At 36.1% G+C, this 20523-nt stretch overlaps 1 protein-coding gene and 1 pseudogene across 1 annotated transcript; one reads left to right on the top strand and one right to left on the bottom strand.

The window, feature by feature from the left end:
* Window positions 1–5397: 5397 nt before the first annotated feature.
* LOC107846167 lies at window positions 5398–9967 on the top strand (annotated as a pseudogene).
* A 1198-nt stretch (window positions 9968–11165) lies between these two features.
* LOC107846904 (ABC transporter B family member 21-like) lies at window positions 11166–19148 on the bottom strand. The gene is made up of 12 exons (XM_016691177.2): window positions 18921–19148; window positions 17810–17864; window positions 17535–17710; window positions 16996–17217; window positions 16352–16590; window positions 15723–16248; window positions 15365–15638; window positions 14385–15196; window positions 13960–14223; window positions 12604–12864; window positions 11776–12072; window positions 11166–11546 (listed from the first exon to the last, which is right to left on the bottom strand). Exons 1-12 carry the CDS (start codon window positions 19146–19148, stop codon window positions 11202–11204), a joined length of 3699 nt encoding a protein of 1232 aa, XP_016546663.1. The 3' UTR covers window positions 11166–11201.
* Window positions 19149–20523: the final 1375 nt, after the last annotated feature.

The raw sequence follows: 20523 nt of genomic DNA, 5'->3' as shown, positions 1-20523 counted from the left end.
AAAAAAATATGTAAATTTAAAGATAAAAGAAGTTCATAGATTATAAAAAGACAGAGTCTAAGTAGATGCTTACACGGAATTAAAACTTTTGTACTTATTCTATGGTTATCCAATTATTTTTATTTTTTAAGCTTAAAAATGAATTCTTAAAAGCACCTTTTTAATTTACACAAAGACTTTAAAAGTGCTTTAAAATTATTTTGAAACTTAAAAACACTAAAAATAAATCAATTCCAACGGGTCTTATGTTATGATACACATTCCGCGTATCGCGTGGGTACTCTACTAGTTAAAATGAAAAGGAGTAATAAATAAGAATCTTGATCCCTAGAAAATGTGCTTCACAGCTCCAGGACCCATTTGATGCAATTTGGATCAAAATTGAGCACATCATATATCCATGTTGTAGTCTTTCATCGTCATTCTCAACCTTTCAGTGTTAACATCATCAAAGCTTTTAAAAAAATAATTTAGAATTAAGTGTACTTTATTAGGCACAAAAGTGATTTAGAGTGTATTCAATACGACGGAAAATATTTGTTCTTTGATAAATAAGTGATTCTTTTCCTCGCTTATTTTTTAGTATTTTATAAGTAAATTAAGGAAAAATTAACTCAAAAGTATTTATATGTGATCTATGAAAATACTATAGGGTGGGATGGGGTGGGGTGGGAAGGTGTTCATGCAAGTGAACTCATAGTACAGCACTATGATACGGAAATTCTAAACTTGTGTCTTACATCAAACAATATGATACCAATTTAAATTGATTTTTCTACCCAAAAATAAAATAAAATGAAGAATTGATTTATTAATTTACCAAAGTTTAACATGGTAAACAACACGTAGATAGACAGATAGATCGTCGATCGATAGATAGAGAGAGAAAGGGATAGATGAATAGATAAATAGATAGATAGATGGATAGATAGATGGAAAGTGTATTTTTCGACGAAATTCGTGACACTGTGATGAAAATAGTTTTGCCTTCTAGAAATGGTTCAATTTTAGATAGTTCCATATGATTAAAGGAATTCTAATGCTACCAATCAAAATAATGATATTGATGAAAATCATAAGGTTGATATGAACTCATACACTAATCTCCCAATGTATATATAGGCAAACTTGAAGATTAATCAACTAAATGACAGCCTAATTTGTGCCACTAACACACCACAATCAATTGGCACAATATCAAATATTGATATGATTTTCTATTTTATACAAATACCAACTATATACCCTTTCATTCTTTTGTATTATACGCAGGGAATCCATTTATATATAGGCCACATTGTGAAAGACTTCTATTAAAATTAAAAAAGAAAAAGAAAAAAAAGAGGCTTTTATTTTCTAATTTCCTGTTCAATTTGTAGAATTTGAACTCTTTCCATCCTCAGCAACTAAAGCATGAATAAATAAATAAATAAATAAATAAATAAATAAATAAATAAATAAATAAATACTTTAAGAAGAAACTAAATCATGAGTTGCGATGAAATGATTGAAATTCCTTCGATTTATCCTTAATCAGAGGTCTTAGATTTCAAGCTTTGAAAAGTTATGTTGGGAGTGCCCAATGCATAGAAATGAGCCACACAATGGATACATTTATTCTTATCTCAGGTTTAATATTGAGATATTCCACCTTATTCCTCGTAAACAATCTCTTAATTGGGTATAACAAGCACATAAGTGGTCAGGAATTGTCCAGCTACCAAAAAATAAAATACATAAAATTCCCTGTGTAACAAGACGAATATCTGCAATCGTGGAGTTAATTTACTAAAAGTCTTCATGTACTTATACATTATTCTGTGTATTATGAATGAAGCCATGCTGAAATTATTATAATTTTAAATTGGAGAACTACTCGGTCAACAAAGATGGATTCAGAAATTGAAGTTTGTGGGATTCTATAGTAATCTCAAATTAATTTATAATAATAATTAAATTCACAATCAAACATTTATAAAATTTTAATAGAATATTCAAAAGCTACTATGTTCGCGCTAACCATACCTGGAGAATGGTTAGAAGGGTCAATAGTGTTCTCACTTACCCTCCAGCGTAAACACTTGATGAACAACAAAAAACGGTTGGAAGGGTCAATAGTATTCTCACTTACCCTCCAGCATAAACACTTGATGAACAACAAAAGGAAGAGCAGGTTAGATGTTAATGCCAAGCTCATGGTACATATTGTTCGTTTTGGACTTGGGTATTTGTCCCTCGGGAAAGTTATTTCCAGTTCCAAAAAAGCGTGTGTATCATGTGAAATTATGATAGATGCCTTATAAAGCTCTTCAATATTCTCTCCTATTTCGGTGTGGGATTCGCGTTAGGTGTCGCCTAGGGTGTAACACACACCTCATCTTCGTCAATCCGCCCTCACTCTAATATCATATTTGTCATAGCTCATGGCATCCGCTTTGGGTCTAGATGTAGAGCCCTTGAGGATTTGTCTTTCGGGCTATGCCTTATCGAGCCCAAAAAGAACACTTATCATGTGAACTTCTTATATTCCTTATAAAGCTCTTCATTTTTCTCTCCCGATCCAATGTGGGATTTGCCCCTGAGATATCTTGTGCAGCTGATCATCTTCAAAAACTTTTCAAGCTAAAAGCCTGTCAGTCTTGCTTGACCCGCCTTCATCAGCCCACCATCTGTCGGGGCTTCACATTAATATTATTGAATAAACGAAAAAAATATAACAAAGAAAATCAAAATTATTTGATGTCATTAAACATGGAAAATAAACAAAAACTTCATAGCTACCATATACTTTTTTGTTAAGGCCAGGGGATCAAGTTCATATAGTCAACTAAACATGTTTACATTATCCACTAAAAAATACATTATTAACAGACTAGAAAAATCTCAAACGTGCATAGAATTTCTTTTCTTGTTCCATTATTCCACTTATGTACATACATACAAATCCCTTTCCAAATATATCTTCCTTCTTAGCTCCACAATTAATTGTTAGAGGACCAAATATGTGTCACACGAAGGGGAGGAAGAACAGGAAAACAACAAGCTGAAACAACAACAAAATGGAGCTGTAAATTGCTGCCAGAAAACAAACTATAAAGAAGAAGAACTGAAACTTGTTTTAATACTTTTATTTTTCTCTTAATTGAACATTACATAGACTACACACACATATATATAGTGTGTGTGAGGATTATAAACCACAAAACAAGCAAAAATATCTACTTACTAGGAGTTTTTAGACAAATCCGAAAATATCTTCTAACTAGGAGTTTCTAGACAAATCCAAAAATATCTACTAACTAGGAGTTTCTAGACAAATCTTAATTTCCTAACACTCCTCCTTAAGATTTTTCATTGAAACTCCCCGTAACGTCCTTTGGAACTCAAACTTGTTGATGGGAAGAGCCTTGGTTAGAATATCGGCTTGTTGTTCTTCACTTCTGCAATGCACCAGCTTAACTTCGTCATTCTTCTCGGTATCTCGCAAAGCATGAAATCTGATGTTGATATGCTTCGTCCTTCCATGTTGCACTGGATTTTCAGCCATAGCAATGGCTGATTTGTTGTCCACATAGATCACTGTTGGTTCTTCTGGCAAAAGATCCAATTCAAACAAGATTTTCCTCAACCAAATTCCTTGATTTGTAATAGATGCAGCAACCACATACTCGGCTTCAACTGAAGATTGAGCTACAATATCCTTCTTCTTTGTGCTACAAGAAAAAATGTCTGAACCAAATGAAAAGGAGTAACCAGATGTGCTTTTGTAATCGTCCAAACATCCACCCCAATCACTATCTGAATAGCCAATAAGAGCTCCATTCTCCACACTTCTGAACCAAATGCCATAATAAGTTGTCCCTCTAATATACCTTAACACCCTTTTAGCAGCTCCAAAATGCTTGGTGCTAGGACATTGCATATATCGGGACAGTAGACTAGCAGCAAACATCATATCTGGCCTGGTATCAGTCAGATATAATAAGTTCCAATAAGACTCCTATAAGTTTTGAATTTGCACGCTTTTCTACATCATCTTTCATTAACTTTTCATTCACAACAAGTGGATTTGCAATAGGTTTGCACTTACCAAGTATGAATTTTTTAAGAGATTCAAGGCATACCTCTTTTGGGACAAGAGAATTCCTTCAAAAGATTGAAAAATCTCTATTCTCAAGAAGAACTTCATTTGTCCTAGATCAGATATTTCAAAAACTCTTGAACCGCAAGAGAATCTTCACCTATGATCATCAAATCATCAATATAAACGGATATCACAATCAACCTCCTATCATCTTGCCTTTTGTAGTATAAAGTAGGCTCATTTAGGCTTCTGTTGAAGCCTTGAGACAACAAATGAGTATCCATGTTACTATACCAAGCTCTCGGAGCCTGTTTAAGGCCATAGAGAGCCTTTTTAAGCTTGTACACCTTGTCTTCTTCACCTGCAACTATAAAACCTTCAGGTTGTTCAACATAAATATCTTCTTCAATAAATCCATTTAGAAATGTAGATTTGACATCTAAATGGTAGATTTTCCACTTGTATTGTGTTTGCAAGAGCGACTAGAAATCTTACTGTCTCATGCCTTGCGACAGGTGCAAATGTATCTCCAAAGTCAACTCCAGGCTGCTGGGAATAGCCTTTAATTATAAGTCTGGCTTTATGTTTAAATATGAAGCCATCTGGATTGAACTTCGTTCTATAGACCCATTTGACACCGATGACGTTCTTTTGGCCGGGCCTATCAACTAGCTCCCAAGTATCATTTTTATTAATCATGGCAAAATCCTCCTCCATTGTAGAAATCCAAGCTTAATGGATTGCTGCTTCTTCAAAAAAAGATGGTTCCACAGGAGTAAAATTGCATTGCTCATAAACTTCAGCTAGTGACCTGGTCTTCAAAACTGCAGAATCTGAAGTTAATTCAACATTTGAATTGTTCTCTTTTCCAATAATAGGATTGGAAGAAATATTACTCGTCTGCGGATTTAGAGCTGCAACTGAAGTACTCTCTTCTTGGTTCTTTATAACAATATCTCGATCCCAATCATAGTGGCCAGACTCGTCCACCACAAGATCTCTACTGATAACCACTTTCTTTGTACTAACATTATACACTTTGTTCCCTTTTGCAATTGTGCTATAGCCCAACAAAATACAGAGTTCTGCCTTATTATCCTATTTCCTCTTTTAGCATCTGGAACACGGGCATAGCACACCGAACCAAATATTTTCAAGTGTCTCGCAGACGGCTTTATACCCCTCCATGCTTCAAATGGTGTTATGTCTTGGAGTGCTATAGTTGGTAACCTGTTCAACAAATAGATTGTGGTATTGACTCCTCAGCCCAAAAATATTTAGGCATCTTCTTTTCTGCCAACTTGTGGCATTGAATGCCTGGACAGCAGGTTCAGGCATTGAATGCTAACGTCATCGTATATGTAATACTTTAAATTAAATACACTACAATATATAGACATTACAATATATATAGATATAGTTATATACTAATTTATAAAATATATACACATGTATACATTAAATATACACGTCTATAGAAGATATATTCACATATATACACTCTATTCTATGTATATGTAATACTTTAAATTAAATATACTACAATATATATATATACATATATATATTTATATACTAATTTATAAAACATATAAACATGTATACGTTAAATATACACGTCTATAGAAAATATATACATATATTAGCATTGAATGCTAATATATATATATGTATTCAATGCCACAACTTGTGGTATTGACTCCTCAGCCCAAAAATATTTAGGCATCTTCTTTTCTGCCAACTTGTGGCATTGAATGCTAACGTCATCGTATATCTCAGGTAAACACTTTGAGCTATTGAAAAATACTGAGGGAGCATACTCGCAACTGATTCGCTTGCAGGAAGTAAATCAAACAAACGAGCAACTTTGCCTCGATGATTCACAACATTTTTAAACCGAGACAAGACCAAAGTCCAGAAACAATTATGATACTACATCGATAAAAGGAGTTCCTGAGACTAGATCGCCTAGAAGTTCAGATACTAGTCTAAAAGTATCTAAGAAGCTCGCAAAAACTCATGTTACTCGCCTTGCAAATATGAATAAGCCTGAGTTTCCTATTCTTCTTGTGGGAGCAGTAGTTACAACAGTTTCCGGTTCCGCCCTCCCCATTTCTGGTTTAGTATATTCCAACATACTTAAATCATTTTATGAGCCACCTAATGAACTAAAGAAAGATACGCAATTTTGGTCACTCATGATTGTAGTTATTGCAACAACACTTCTGATTTCATCGCCATTAGAGACAATTTTTTTTACCGTGGCTGGTTGTAAGTTGGTCCAGCGAATTAGATCGATGTGCTTTCAAAAGGCTGTCCACATGGAAATCGGTTGGTTTGATGAGCCAGAGAATTCTGTTGGAGGGATATCTACAAGGCTCTCCGCTGATGCAGCTATTGTTCGAGTTCTAGTGGGGGATACATTGGCAAAAATAACTAAAGATCTTGCAGCTGCAATTGTTGGGACGGTGATTGCTTTTCGAGCAAGTTGGTTTTTGTCTCTTATTATCATAGCCATGCTACCATTTATGATGGCTAACATGTATGTTCAGAACAAGCTTGCTAAAGGATTTGGTACTGAAGCGAAGGTTTGTTGCCGAAACTTGATTCTTTTTATCTTTTCACTCCTTTAGTTTCTCTTCCTATTTTGTTACGTATATCTCCTTTTGATTCTTATTTTTTTTTTTTGCAGAAGTATGAGAAAGCAAGTCGAGTAGTCAACGATGCAGTGAGTAATATAAGAACAGTTGCATCTTTTTGTGTAGAAGAGAAGGTGGTGGAGCTATATAAGAAGGAAAGTAATGGACCATTAATGGCGGCACCGGAAAAGGGATGATTAGTGGGATTAGTTATGGTATTACGTCTTCATTCATTCTCCTTGTATACGCAGCAAGTGCCTACGCTGGTGCTCGACTTGTACAGGATGGGAAAATTTCAATTACTGATACTTTCCGCGTTATTTACTTACATGTTTAATGTTTTATGGTAATTTTTAGTAAAATTATTCAAAAGAATTAACATTCCTTGCATACTTAGAAATAATTGCCATGTTACATTCCTCCTCTTTTTTAAGTTGTCTTGGCGTTAGGCAGGCATCTCTGACCTAAGTTGCTCGGACTCTTCACTTTCAGTGCCACACCCGTGTCGACATGATGTGGGTGTGGAATTGGTACCCGATCTGGTTAACCGATTTTGGGTACTTTGACAAAAAACTGACTGAGAAAGCTAACGTGAAATTGAAGAAAATGAAATACCTTCAATAAAGAAATTTCTAAGTCTCTCCTTTTCCTTTAATCTCCATTCTTCATTCTCCTCTTGATCAATATTTCTTCCTCATGTTGTTCATATAATATCTCATAATTTAGGTTTTATAACTCTTTTTAGATATTTGAATCATTTTTAGCCGAATCCCCGCACTCATACCCACACCTGGATCCATATCCCCGAACCTTAAAATTTAGATCCATGAAGGATCTGACCTCTAGATCTGCACCCGTATCGGACTCCAACATCCTAGTCCAAGCAGCTTAGTCTCTGACCAATAAACAAACAAAGTTAGTCTCCCATTGTGCACTTCAGGCTTCAATATTCTCTTCTAGATCTTGTGTTGCCATTTTTGTTTTTGATATTTGGGAGAGTGGCTCGAATTAAAGGGAGAAAGGAAAAAGATGAAGGGATGAGTTTTGATGGAGTTTGCATCACTTGCGACCATTGCAATGTACCTCCAATCTCCATCAAGTAGTTACACGAGTATTTCACAGTTTAAATTTGTAAAATTCCATTTTTAAAGTAGCAGAAACGCAAGGTGAGACTGTGTACAAAAGATCCTTGTGGTCGGACCCTTCCACGGACCCTGCGCATAGCGGGAGCTTTAGTACACTAGACTGCCTTTTAACCTTTTCCCATAACAAATAATAACTCCACCTCTTATTTCTTCGCAGGTTTTCCTTGCTGTGTCTTTGACAGCTGTAGTTATTGCTCGGTCGAGCTTTATTAATGATTTTAAAAAAGCTAAGAGTGCTGGTGCTTCAATATTTTCTATATTAGATAGAGAATCGAAGATAGATATAAGTAAAGAGGACGGTTTAACTTTAGATCAAAGCAAAGGAGATATAGAGTTGAAAGAAGTATGCTTTGCATATCCAACCAGGCCAGACATCCAAGTTCTTCATGGCTTCAGCTTGACAATTTCGAGTGGGCAGGTATATGTCTCAACTTCGTTTAGAATTATACTATCCTCAAATATAGAGTAATGATAGATACTTGGCGTAACACATGGGGTAATAAAATGGTAAAACATTGAAGATTCACAAGCAGAGGGATCAAATATGCGCATATATATTAATTGAAGAAGATTAAATATGCATAGTTAGATATCACAACGACCAAAAGCAAATATTTGAGGGACTAAAAAATGCATGATTTTCAACTACAAATGTAGTAAGTTTAGACAGTTTCTTCCTATTACTAGCTCGTGATAATATGCATTTTGTGAAGAATTATTAACATTTACATTTGTTTACTACATAAATGTAGACAGTTGCTTTAGTTGGAGAAAGTGGCTGCGGGAAGTCTACAGTTATATCACTCTTACAACGATATTATAATTTTGATTTGGGTCGAATTATGCTTGATGGGATTGATATTCAAGATTTTAACTTGAAATGGCTGAGGCATCAAATGGGGCTTGTGAGCCAAGAACCAGTTCTGTTCAATGACACAATCCGAGCCAATTTCATGTACGGGAAGGAAGATGGCGATGCGACTGAAGGAGAAGTAGTAGCCGCAAAAAAATTGGCAAATTCCCACGAGTTCATTTGTGGCTTACAACAGGTTAGAAATAATGCATCTAATCAGTCGCACCAAGAGTGTAACCTAGTAGCCAATGAAGTCAAGACAAAAAAACTAGATGATTTCTTCCCATCTGTTCTAGTTTTGGTGGACAGACTAATCTTATTACCTATTGATAGTGGGAGGTGGGAGGTATCCCGTGAAATTAATCGAAGTACACGAATGCTGGACCGTATACGACAGCTATCAAAAAAAAAAGTTCATCTAATTAGTCTTAGGAGCAAAAGCTAATATAAAAAATGCAATAGAGAATTTAGTTTCTCCCTGCACATCTTTAAACATTGAAATATACATGTGAGGTAGGGGGCTAATACATGTTAGACTTCAATACTTTTATTTTTAGTGATCAGTTCAAAATTCTTAACAGAATTCAACGTCTTTGAAATTTCAGGGGTACGATACCATGGTTGGGGAGCGAGGTGTTCAGCTTTCAGGTGGTCAGAAACAACGAGTAGCCATTGCACGAGCTATTATGAAAAATCCGAAAATATTATTACTGGACGAGGCTACCAGTGCACTTGATGCAGAATCTGAAAGGATAGTCCAAATGGCATTAGACCAAATCATGGTAAATCGAACTACGATTATAGTAGCACACGGATTATTGACAATTAAGGAAGCTGAAATACTGTGTGCTGAAAAATGGAGCCATTATAGAACAAGGAAACCATGATACTCTTATCAGTAATGAAAATGGCCACTATGCCTCTGTCATTAAACATCATATGGGATCTATCTGATAACTCTTATTTTGACTGTATATATACATCCCTGTACAGTGGGCAAGAACAGCGTAGCCCGAGATCATCTACAGACAAAAAGGATGGTGTGTCAGAATATTCAGTTGCGCAGGTGACTCCTGGGTGAACCGCGTCTGTCACACGCTAGTGGGCTAACTACTCTCCAACGGCACAAGGGCGAATGACATTCTCATATAGGTTACAGAAAATGTTGGCACCCTATAAACAGACGCCCGTCACCCATTGTAAAGAATCGAATTTTAGCTTATCTCTATCTTAGAGCAATAAAATCGTTAGCCTTGTTCTTAAGCTTTCGTTATTTGTCTTCACTTTTTTCATGTTATTGCGCTCACTCATCTTGCATTCACGGTCTCTATTTGCTCAACCATAAGAAATGTGGACGACATTGTCTTCTAGATTTGCCTCAACCTCTATTTTATTCATTGTTTACATTATTTGTTCAGTTTATTTACTTTCTTGCAAACTCGCGCCACCAACAACGAATTTAAAATCGTAACACATGCTCTTGACCCACAAACAAATCTAACTGTCCTAAATCGACGGCAAACAAATCCGATAAATCTTGCCAAATATGAGCAGGAGACATCCCAACTCATAAGCAATATTTAATAAAGGGACATACAAGAAAAAGTTACTAAGTTAACAGCTTCAGAATCAGCAAAATGCAAAAACGATAAAGCATGATAATGAAGAAAGGAATGAAGTACACAGAAAACAAATTCTAATTAATAATTGAGCACTCAAAGGCTTACAAAAACATAATTACAAATTACGAAGTGTGTAAAGAGGAACAGCTGACTTATGAGGCTGTTGTAACCTCCCCTTCCATTTTTGCAGTTCTCATTAGAGAAATCGCGGTTCAAGATCTCCTCTTCAGAAGGAGTAGCAGGATCCTCTGAGTTCAGCTCAGGTAGATCAATTCGATCCCAAAAAATGGGGCCTCAGTGATGTATTCATCAATGTCAATGGTCCCAGCCTTAACTTCCTCTAAAGTATGTAACCGCAAGGATCATGCTCACGAACCCTTTCGAACCTGAACCGATCCTTCTGAGACCTAGTTTGGCTTTATCAACGTTGGAGTTATTCTTCTCGGCCAACAATGCCCCAAAGAGGATCCCCTTCAGGAGCAACCTGTGCCTCCACCATCACAGCATTTCTCTCCGAGAGAGCTCTTTGATAACATTGTGAGCTCCCATAATCTTTTGTTTCTCTTTTGAACTTAAATTCATAAAACTCATAAAAATGTGCCAAAATGCAAAAGTTGAAATAGACAACTTTGAACAATTGTACAACATTCTCAAAATTAGAAGAATGTAATTGTCGGAGTATTTTTGAAGGATATATCAGACCTTTTGCAATAGTTCAGATGCAACTTTGGCCCTCTTCATAGTACATATTAAGAATTGAACATAATATGCTGTTTGCTATACCATTGCCAGTAACTTTTGACAATTTCCTAGTGTCTTGATAGAAAGCACGAAGGATGTATACAACCTAAATAAGAGCTACCCCATATGATGCTTGATGAGAGAAGTGTACTGGCCATTTTCGTCACTGATAAGAGTATCATGACTTCCTTCTTCTATAATGGTTCCATTTTTCACCACACAAATTATGTCTGATTCCTTTATTGTTGTTAATCTGTGCGCTACTATGATCGTAGTTCTATTTACCATGATTTGGTCTAATGCCATTTGGACCATCCTTTCAGATTCTGCATCAAGTGCACTAGTAGCTTCGTCCAGTAATAATATTTTTGGATTCTTAATAATAGCTCGTGCTATGGCGACTCTTTGTTTCTGTCCACCTGAAAGTTGAACACCTCGCTCCCCCACTATGGTATCGTACCCCTAAAATTTGAATGAGACATTGAAAACTATTACGAATGTCGAATTAAGAACTAAAAATAAAATTATTGTGATCTAAAAGGAGTATCAAGTTTAGGAGTATTGACAGTTTTAACACTTTGACTTTAAATGTTTGGATTTCAATGTCTTCATTTAGGTAAAGAAGTTCTAATAGGTTAAGAAACTGGATTCTTTTGCTCCTAAGACTGATTAGATGAATTATTTTTCTAACCTGTTGTAAGCCACAAATGAACTCGTGGGCATTTGCCAATTTTGTTGCGGCTACTACTTCTCCTTCAGTCGCATCTCCATCTTCCTTCCCATACATGATGTTGGCTCGGATTGTGTCATTGAACAGAACTGGTTCTTGGCTCACAAGTCCCATTTGATGCCTCAGCCATTTCAAGTTGAAATTTTGAATGTCAACCCCATCAAGCATAATTCGACCCGAATCAAAATTATAATATCGTTGTAAGAGTGATATCACTGTAGACTTCCCACAGCCACTTTCTCCGACTAAAGCAACTGTCTATATGTACATAGTTAACACATGTAAAAGTTAATTATTCACATAATACACAATGTCACGAGCGAGTAATAGGAAGAAACTGACTATATCCTGTTGATCGTGTGGATCACGATTTTTGCATGTTTCTGCTTGTGAATCTTCAATGTTATATCACTTAATTACCCCATGTATTATCCCAAGATTTTACTTAAAAAAGGGCAGCCTGGTGCACTAAAGCTACCGCTATGCGTGGTGTCCGGGAAAGGACCCCACCACAAGGGTGTATCGTCCGCAGCCTTACCTTGCATTTCTGCTAGAGGCTGTTTCCAAGGCTTGAACCCGTGACCTCCTGGTCACATGGCAGCAACTTTACCGGTTACTCCAAGATTTTAGTACAACAATAACAAACCCAGTGTATTCCCACAAAGTGGGGTCTGGGGAGGGTAAGATGTACGCAGTCCATACTGCTACCTCCAAAGAAGTAGAGAGGCTGTTTCTGATAGATTTTAGTGTTACTGTATCTTTGAGGATAGTATAATTCTAAAAATTTACCTGCCCACTCAAAATTGTAAAGCTGAAGCCATGAAGAACTTGGATGTTTGGCCTGGTTGGATATGCAAAGCATACTTCTTTAAACTCTATATCTCCTTTGCTTTGGTCTAAAGTTAAACCGTCCTCTTTACTCGAATCTATCTTCGATTTTCTATCTAATATAGAAAATATGGAAGCACCAGCACTCTTGGCTTTTATAAAATCATTAACAAAGCTTGACTGAGAAATAACTATAGCTGTCAAATACACAGCAAGGAAAACCTGCGAGGGAATATGAGGCGGAGTCACTATTTGACATTGGCCAAAGGTTAATAATTTTTAAAAGGAATTTTACAGATTTAAACTGTTAAATACTCGAGGAACTACGTGATGGAGATTGGAGTTCCATTGCAATAGTCACAAGTGATGCAAACTCCATCAAAATTCATCCCTTCTTTTGTTCTACCCTTATTACGAGCAACTCCCTCAAAAATTTAAAAACAAAAACGGTAACACAAGATCTGGAAGAGAATATTGAATCCTGAAGCGCACAGTGGGAGATAGTTAGGAAAAACAGGTACGGATCTGGAATTTCAGAAGACAATTCAATGAGTGGAAATTGCCTATATTTATTGAGTTCCTGAAAGTTCTGAGCAGTTCAAAGACATACTAAAGGCTCTATCGTAGTGAAGTCAGCAAACTCATATCTCAATCAAGCTGGACAACAGTCTCATATATGGAGCTAGAAAGCGGTCTAGTAGGTGAAAATATTTAGTTGTTGGTGAAAGATGCCTACCTAACACAAGACAACTTAAAGAGACGGAGAACATAACTGTGCTATCTATGTGGGAAGGAGTCTTGAGAATCACTGGAGTACTATGATAAATATTTCAAAGTATGAAAAGAATGTTATCGATCATGCCCAAGACTATAGGGGAGTTGCTTGATTGCTGCAAAATTATCTGGTGTACTGATCAGACGTAAAAAGTGGCGGAAGACCATATCGGGCTGCATATGATGGACCATATGGAAAGAAGGAAATAGCAAACATTTTGAAGGAACTAGCAATTCCATGCATAAAATAAAGATGAATTGTCTTGTTTTCTTTCACCTTTGCTGTAAAGAAGATTTTGTACACGATGTTTGTATCTCTATTGAAGAACGATAAATATTTGGAGGTGTCTTCCCTATTTTAAACACTACTTTTGCATTTGGACTTTCACCTTTTCTAAAATTTTACATTGTCACATATCAATGAAGATGTCCAAATATCCATGAAGAATTACATATTTAGGTTCTATATATATTTCCAGATTCCTTTGAATAATTTTATTACAAATTAAAATAAAACATTAAACATGTAATATAAGTACTTACGCGGAAAGTAGCAGCAGCTGAAATTTTCCCATCCTGCACAAGTCGAGCGCCAGCGTAGCCACTTGCTGCATATACAAAGAAAATGAATGACGACGTAATACCATAACTAATCCCAGTAATCATCCCTTTTCCGGTGCCTGCCATTATTGGGCCATCACTTTCCTTATTATATAGCTCCACCACCTTCTCTTCTACGCAAAATGATACAACTGTTCTTATATTACTGACTGCATCATTGACTACTCGACTTGCTTTCTCATACTTCTGCAACAAAAAAATAAATGAGTATGAATTTCCGGGATAGATTTTCATGTATAGTCTCCAAACAAACATCAATTGAAAATATATATGTAACAAAATAGGACGGGAAACTTACTCAAGGAGTGAAAAGATAAAAATGAGATTGTCAAGTATTGGCAACAAACCTTCGCGTCAGTACCAAATCCTTTAGCAAACTTGTCCTGCACATAAACGTTGGCCACCATAAATGGTAGCATTGGAAAGATAATAAGAGACAGTAGCCAACTTGATCGAAAAGCAATCACAATTCCAACAGTTGCAGCTGCGAGATCTTTAGTTATTTTTGCCAATGTATCCCCCACTAGAACTCGAACAATGGCTGCATCAGCAGAGAGCTTTGTGGCTATCCCTCCAACGGAGTTTTCTGGCTCATCAAACCAACCAATTTCCATGTGGACAGCCATTTGAAAGCACATCGATCTAATTCGTTGAATCAATTTACAACCAGCCACAGTAAAAAAAAGTGTCTCTAATGGAGATGAAATCAGAAGTATTGTTCCAAGAACTACAATCATGAGTGCCCAAAATTGTGAATCTTTCTTTAGCTCATCAGGTGGCTCATAAAATGATTTAAGTATGTTGGCTACTACTAAACCAAAAGCGGGGAGGGCAGAACCGGAAATTGTTGCAACTACTGCTCCAACAAGAAGAATAGGAAACTCGGGCTTATTAAGATGCGCAAGGCGAGAAACATGAGTTTTTTCGAGCTTCTTAGATACTTTTAAGTTAGTATCGGAACTTCTTGGTGATCTAGTCTCAGATATTCCTTTAATTGATGTAGTATCATAATTGTTACTGGATTCTGGTCTTGACTCAGTAGAAGCATGTTGCGAATCATCGAGGCAAATTTGCTCTTTTGTTTGATTTACTACTTCCTGCAAGCGAATAAGTTGCGAGTATGCTCCCTCAGGATCTTTCAATAGCTCAAAATGTTTACCTGAGATATACGATGACGTTAGCAGTCAATATCTGAGAATGGTAGAAAACATTGATTAGGGAAAAAGATGTGTAATTTGATCAACCCATTTAGCAGTGCTTCAAGTGCTTAGAGAGAAAATCAAGCAAGATATATTGTATTATCATATCCATACATATTTGTTTATACCTTCCTCAACAATTCTGCCTTGATGAATGACAGCAATATTATCAGCATTCCTCACTGTACTGAGGCGATGTGCGACAATTATGGTTGTTCGATCAATCATAATTTTGTCAAGTGCTTCTTGTACAACACTCTCTGATTCGGCATCTAGTGCACTTGTTGCTTCGTCTAGAAGTAAAATGCGAGGGTCTTTCAGAATTGCCCTTGCTATCGCAATTCTCTGCTTTTGTCCACCAGAGAGTTGAGTTCCACGTTCGCCGACATTTGTCTCTATTCCCTACAAGAAAAATCATTCAATTAAACAAAAGCCAAATACGATCATTCTAATCAAGTCAAACAAAAGCATACAGAAAATATGAACCTCGGGTAGGCTGTTAATAAATTTAGTTGCATTGGCTATCTCAATTGCCGCTTCAATTTCTTCTTTGGTCGCTCCATCTTTCCCATATGCAATATTTTCTCTGATGCTAGTCGAAAACAATGTAGGTTCTTGACTTACTAGCGCAATTTTCTGTCTAATCCACTTAACCTGGAAGTCTTTGAGATTATATCCGTCTATAAAAATTCCGCCTGATTGTGGATCATAGAATCTCTCGATTAAACTAATAATTGTGGACTTCCCACTTCCGCTTCCACCAACCAAAGCAGTAGATTTTCCACCTGGGATTAACAACGAGAACTCGTTGAGTACTCTCTCTGTTGGTCTACTTGGATAGCTAAAACAGACATCTTTCATCTCTATATCTCCGCGGATGTCATTCAAAATTATCCCACTATTGTTGTACACATCAATCTCTGGATTTCTGTTTATAGTCTCAAACATCTTGGAAGCAGCAGCTTGCCCTGCTGTAAATGCAGTTAAGCAAGGAGATGCCTCACCTACTGACCTACAAAATAGTTTTTGCAATTATGTTTATGGTCATCACATTAAAGATCTTAAACTTGAAAACACGTTCGAAGTTACTCAAGATTAATCGACGAAATACTCACAATGAAGCAGTTAACACAGCTAGAGTTATGCTCAACACTGTACCTCCTGTGTAACCTTTCTCCAAGATCATCTTTCCACCATACCAGAAAGCCAAAGCATAATTGCAGAAGAGAATAAAATGGGTCGATCCCAAGCCCAAGCCACTTGTAAGTCCTTCACATACACCGGATCTGTATGCCTTTTGTAAGGACTTGTTATACACTTTGATAGCGTGCTTTTCACCAGTAAATGATGCAACCTACACAATGTACAGTATGGATTTTATCCAAAAGTTAGAGAAAGTATGTTTTCCCGGCCATTTTCCTTTGATGACATCCATCAAAGTTAGAATCCCAGATTTGGCCTCAGCTAGCAAATAAGCACTCCAACTTTGAGTGTGCACATCTAGACACTTCAACGTGGCCTCAATTGACAACTAAACACCCCAACTCGTTCCCAATGTATCTCGTCATCACCCAATGCGGATATGACACGTAGACGATCATTTTCTAAAATTGTAGTCTTCAACTGACACAATGGAACGAGCTGAGGTGTCTTGCTGAAACCAACTTTGAGTTTAAACTAACAGGAAAATAATCATGGAGAACAAACATACATAAACTGAGAGAGAATAAGCATTAAGTTCTAAGGTTAAAAGTCTTACTGTTCTGATGGAACCAATTGTTTGCTCAACTACATTGGCTGCTTTGGAATAAGCTTTTTGCGACTGCAAAGCCTCTCTAGACATGAACATGAACATGATGCCAACAACTATTACCAGCGGAATAATGGGCGAAAGCATAACAAGTGCTAGATGCCACCCTTTGATGAAGGCAATGATAAATCCTCCTATAAACATTGATATGCTCCTTATGATCTTCCCCACCTGAGTATATGCAATAGTCGGAAAGTGGAAAATATGAAAGAGAAAGACAGACAACTACGGAGAATTTTATAATATAGGTCTAGTTACATATTTCCAAACTTTATGTTGCAACCACAAATGATCTGGCCCTTCCCTGGACGCTGCGTATATTGGGAGCTTTAGTGCACCGGGTTGCCCTTTTTTATGTTGTAATCACAAAACTTGTTCTTTAACATTTCAACAGAAATCTTTTTTATTTCAACACGGATCTTGCAACTTGTCAATTGATTTTTTTTGTGTGTGCACAGAAATAATCAGGGCAGTATTACTTGTCGTACCTTATCGCCCATTGCATCTTGTATGATAAAAATATCACCAGACATTTTCCCAATAACTTCTCCTGTATTTACTTCCTTATCAAAGAAAGTTACATCTTGTCGCAGAACACTTTTTAAATACAACACCCTTAGTCGTGCAGCTTGTCGCTCTGCAGTCACCGTCCAGCACGTCACCTCTAGCAAACAAGTGACACAAAATTTAGGAACTTTTGCTATTAATTCGTACTTGAAAACAATTAGCACAAAGAAAATTATGCTTAGTTAGTTAGACTTACGAAGCAATGCTGCTACACCACAACCAATTGACAAATAAACAATTTTTAATGATACCTGAAAAACAAGGGCCATGATTGTTCATAATAAGCAAATATGAAGGATTATATCGAATGTGAGGATATGAACAAACGGATTTGCTTGTGCTCTTCCAAAAAAGAAAAAATGGAATAATTGAAGACGGAAATGTCATGTGCCGTGGCACTTTAAAATGGACATTGAGTCTAACTCGACACCAAAAGCTAGTTCACGAGATGATAATTAACTAAGTCATATTATAGAGCTCACTCATCCCTTAAAGCACCGATATGAGACTCTTCACACACACACACCTTAATGCTCAGGACTAGACGTCTAGAGCGTGGTCAATTTTAATATGGGTGCCCAACATCTAGAAATGATAATAGGATGGGCCCTGCTAGAAGTGTTCATCGATTGGTTTGGGTCAGTTTTCTAAATATTGGAACTAAATCAAACCAGGAGCTATTTATCAGGTATGTCTCCACTTAGAGTGCATGCAGCATAAGCACATCCATAGACTAGGTTAAAACATATTAATTACAACACATCGGGGTCATTTAGTATACACTGAGTTAAAATTATTATAGACCTGGACCTTAAGCATAGTGTTTATTGTTTAAATTAATTCAACTAATTTTTATAATCTATACTTATTGTTATGGAGTACACACGTAAAATACGTGCCCATATTTTTATTTTTTTTAAAGAAAAAACTATATCAAGGGAGGAAGAGGAAGCCAACACTACGCTATTGATGATGACGGTTATACGATTCATCTCAACCGCAGAAGGTAGAGAGCTCACCAAGTGAAATAGCCCTCGATCAAACCCATGAGTTTATTTATAAGCAAGTAAATTGTCTCACAAAAGAATATAAGCATATAGTGAAACAATTGCTTGGGAAATTATAAAGAGTATACACTACAACAATAACAGATTTTACCAGCATTAGTTAATTGTCATTGGTTCCAAATGTCGTTGTATTGGTTCCAAATGTCGTTGTAGGCTTTAGAGACATTTACAGACAGCGCGCTAAAACATATAATATAGTTGTTGCTGCTAAATATTTTTTTTTTGGTGTAGTGATAGTACCTTGGAAACTTCTTGTAGCAAAACTGAAGTTTGGTTTAGTCCAAATGCATCAATCAAATCACCAAACAATACAGTCACAATAACTTGACATAGTCCATTTCCTGCAGCACCTATTGTTCCAAAAAGCATTAATATTTTGTCAATAGTATCAGCAAATGAAAAGAGTTTGTAAAATGCAATAATATTGGTGTTGTTAATTTCCTCAGCCTTTATTAGTTCTTGTGACATTCTATCACTAAATCTTGAAGAAGACCCTTCAAAAGTATTGTTGTTATTAACCATATTTGGTCCTCTTAACAACTAATTTTTGAGCTAAGAAGGAAGATACATTTGCAAAGGGAATTGAATGTATTTAAAGTGTAAATAATGAAACAAGAAACAAAATGCTTTGCACGATTTAGAGTTTTCTGGGCTGTTCAAGTTTTTTTAGTGGATAATATAAACATGTTTAGTTGACTATATGTAATTGGTATCTAAAAATTGCTAGTTTATTTTGCCATGTGTAATGACATCAAATAATTGAATATTCGCGCAAGATTTGTTTTGTTATATTTTTTTTCTTTATTCTATAATTCACTACAAGAAAATATGGAATTAGCTATGTAATTTATCGGTAATCCACCGTCAAAAAAGTGCTCCTAGCTAATTGAATTTTGTTATAATCATTGCTAATCCACAACTAAATGGACTTAGGATGGAATTTTTATTATTTGACAGACGATCGACTAATGGAGGCGGGTCAAGCAGGACTGCTTCTAGGTTTCTAAGATTCTGAAGATGATGTATACGTGACATTTTAGGCGCGGAAACCACATCAAGTTGAGAGAAGGAAGAAAAAGTTTTATAAAGATGTATCCAAAAGATAAATTTGCGCAAGTCTAAGCCCAAAGTGAAACTCATGAGCATGGTTTAAGATTAATTTTGTATCAGAGCATAGAGGGCGGACTGATGGAGTGGGTCATATAGGACTAGCTGGCTTCTAGGTTAGATGATAAGCTTCTGAAGATAAGATGCACGCGACATTTTAAGCAAATTATTAGGGCTGCTTATCAAGTGGATAGTTATATTTAACGGTTTGATTTATTGATTATCAGATTTTAAATATACTAATCTGCTAGTCAATCAATAAGATAACAGTTGGTTTGATATCGGTTAGTACTTAATGAACGATTATCTGGTGGTGTGTTGAAAAATCTAAGAGACAATGAAACATCAAATGGTTATTGATATATCATCCATTTCTTCACTAACTAAGTTGTTTATATATATATTGTGATTCATCTATTTATCAATCTTTTAGACTTGTTGATACAATGCTAAGTGTGTATCAAGAGATTCCAACCAACACAAGAACAACAAGATGAACAACAAAGTGCTCGTGAATCGAAAATGGCCACACACGGCTTCACTAGGCTTGCAACACTTGTTTGAACTAGAAAAGTGAGTTTAACAACAAGAACAACAAAGACAATATTGTTAGTGAATCGAAAGAGCCCCACAAGGCTTCACTAGACTTTTATATTCAACAACACAATGTTAACAAGATTTACAAAGAAAGAGATAGAAACTTGACACACAATATTCATTAATCTAAGAACCCTAA

This window comes from Capsicum annuum, unplaced genomic scaffold, assembly GCF_002878395.1.
Source record: "Capsicum annuum cultivar UCD-10X-F1 unplaced genomic scaffold, UCD10Xv1.1 ctg3585, whole genome shotgun sequence".
Classification (NCBI taxonomy): Eukaryota; Viridiplantae; Streptophyta; class Magnoliopsida; order Solanales; family Solanaceae; genus Capsicum; species Capsicum annuum.
This window is presented reverse-complemented; position numbering and strand designations above follow the sequence as displayed.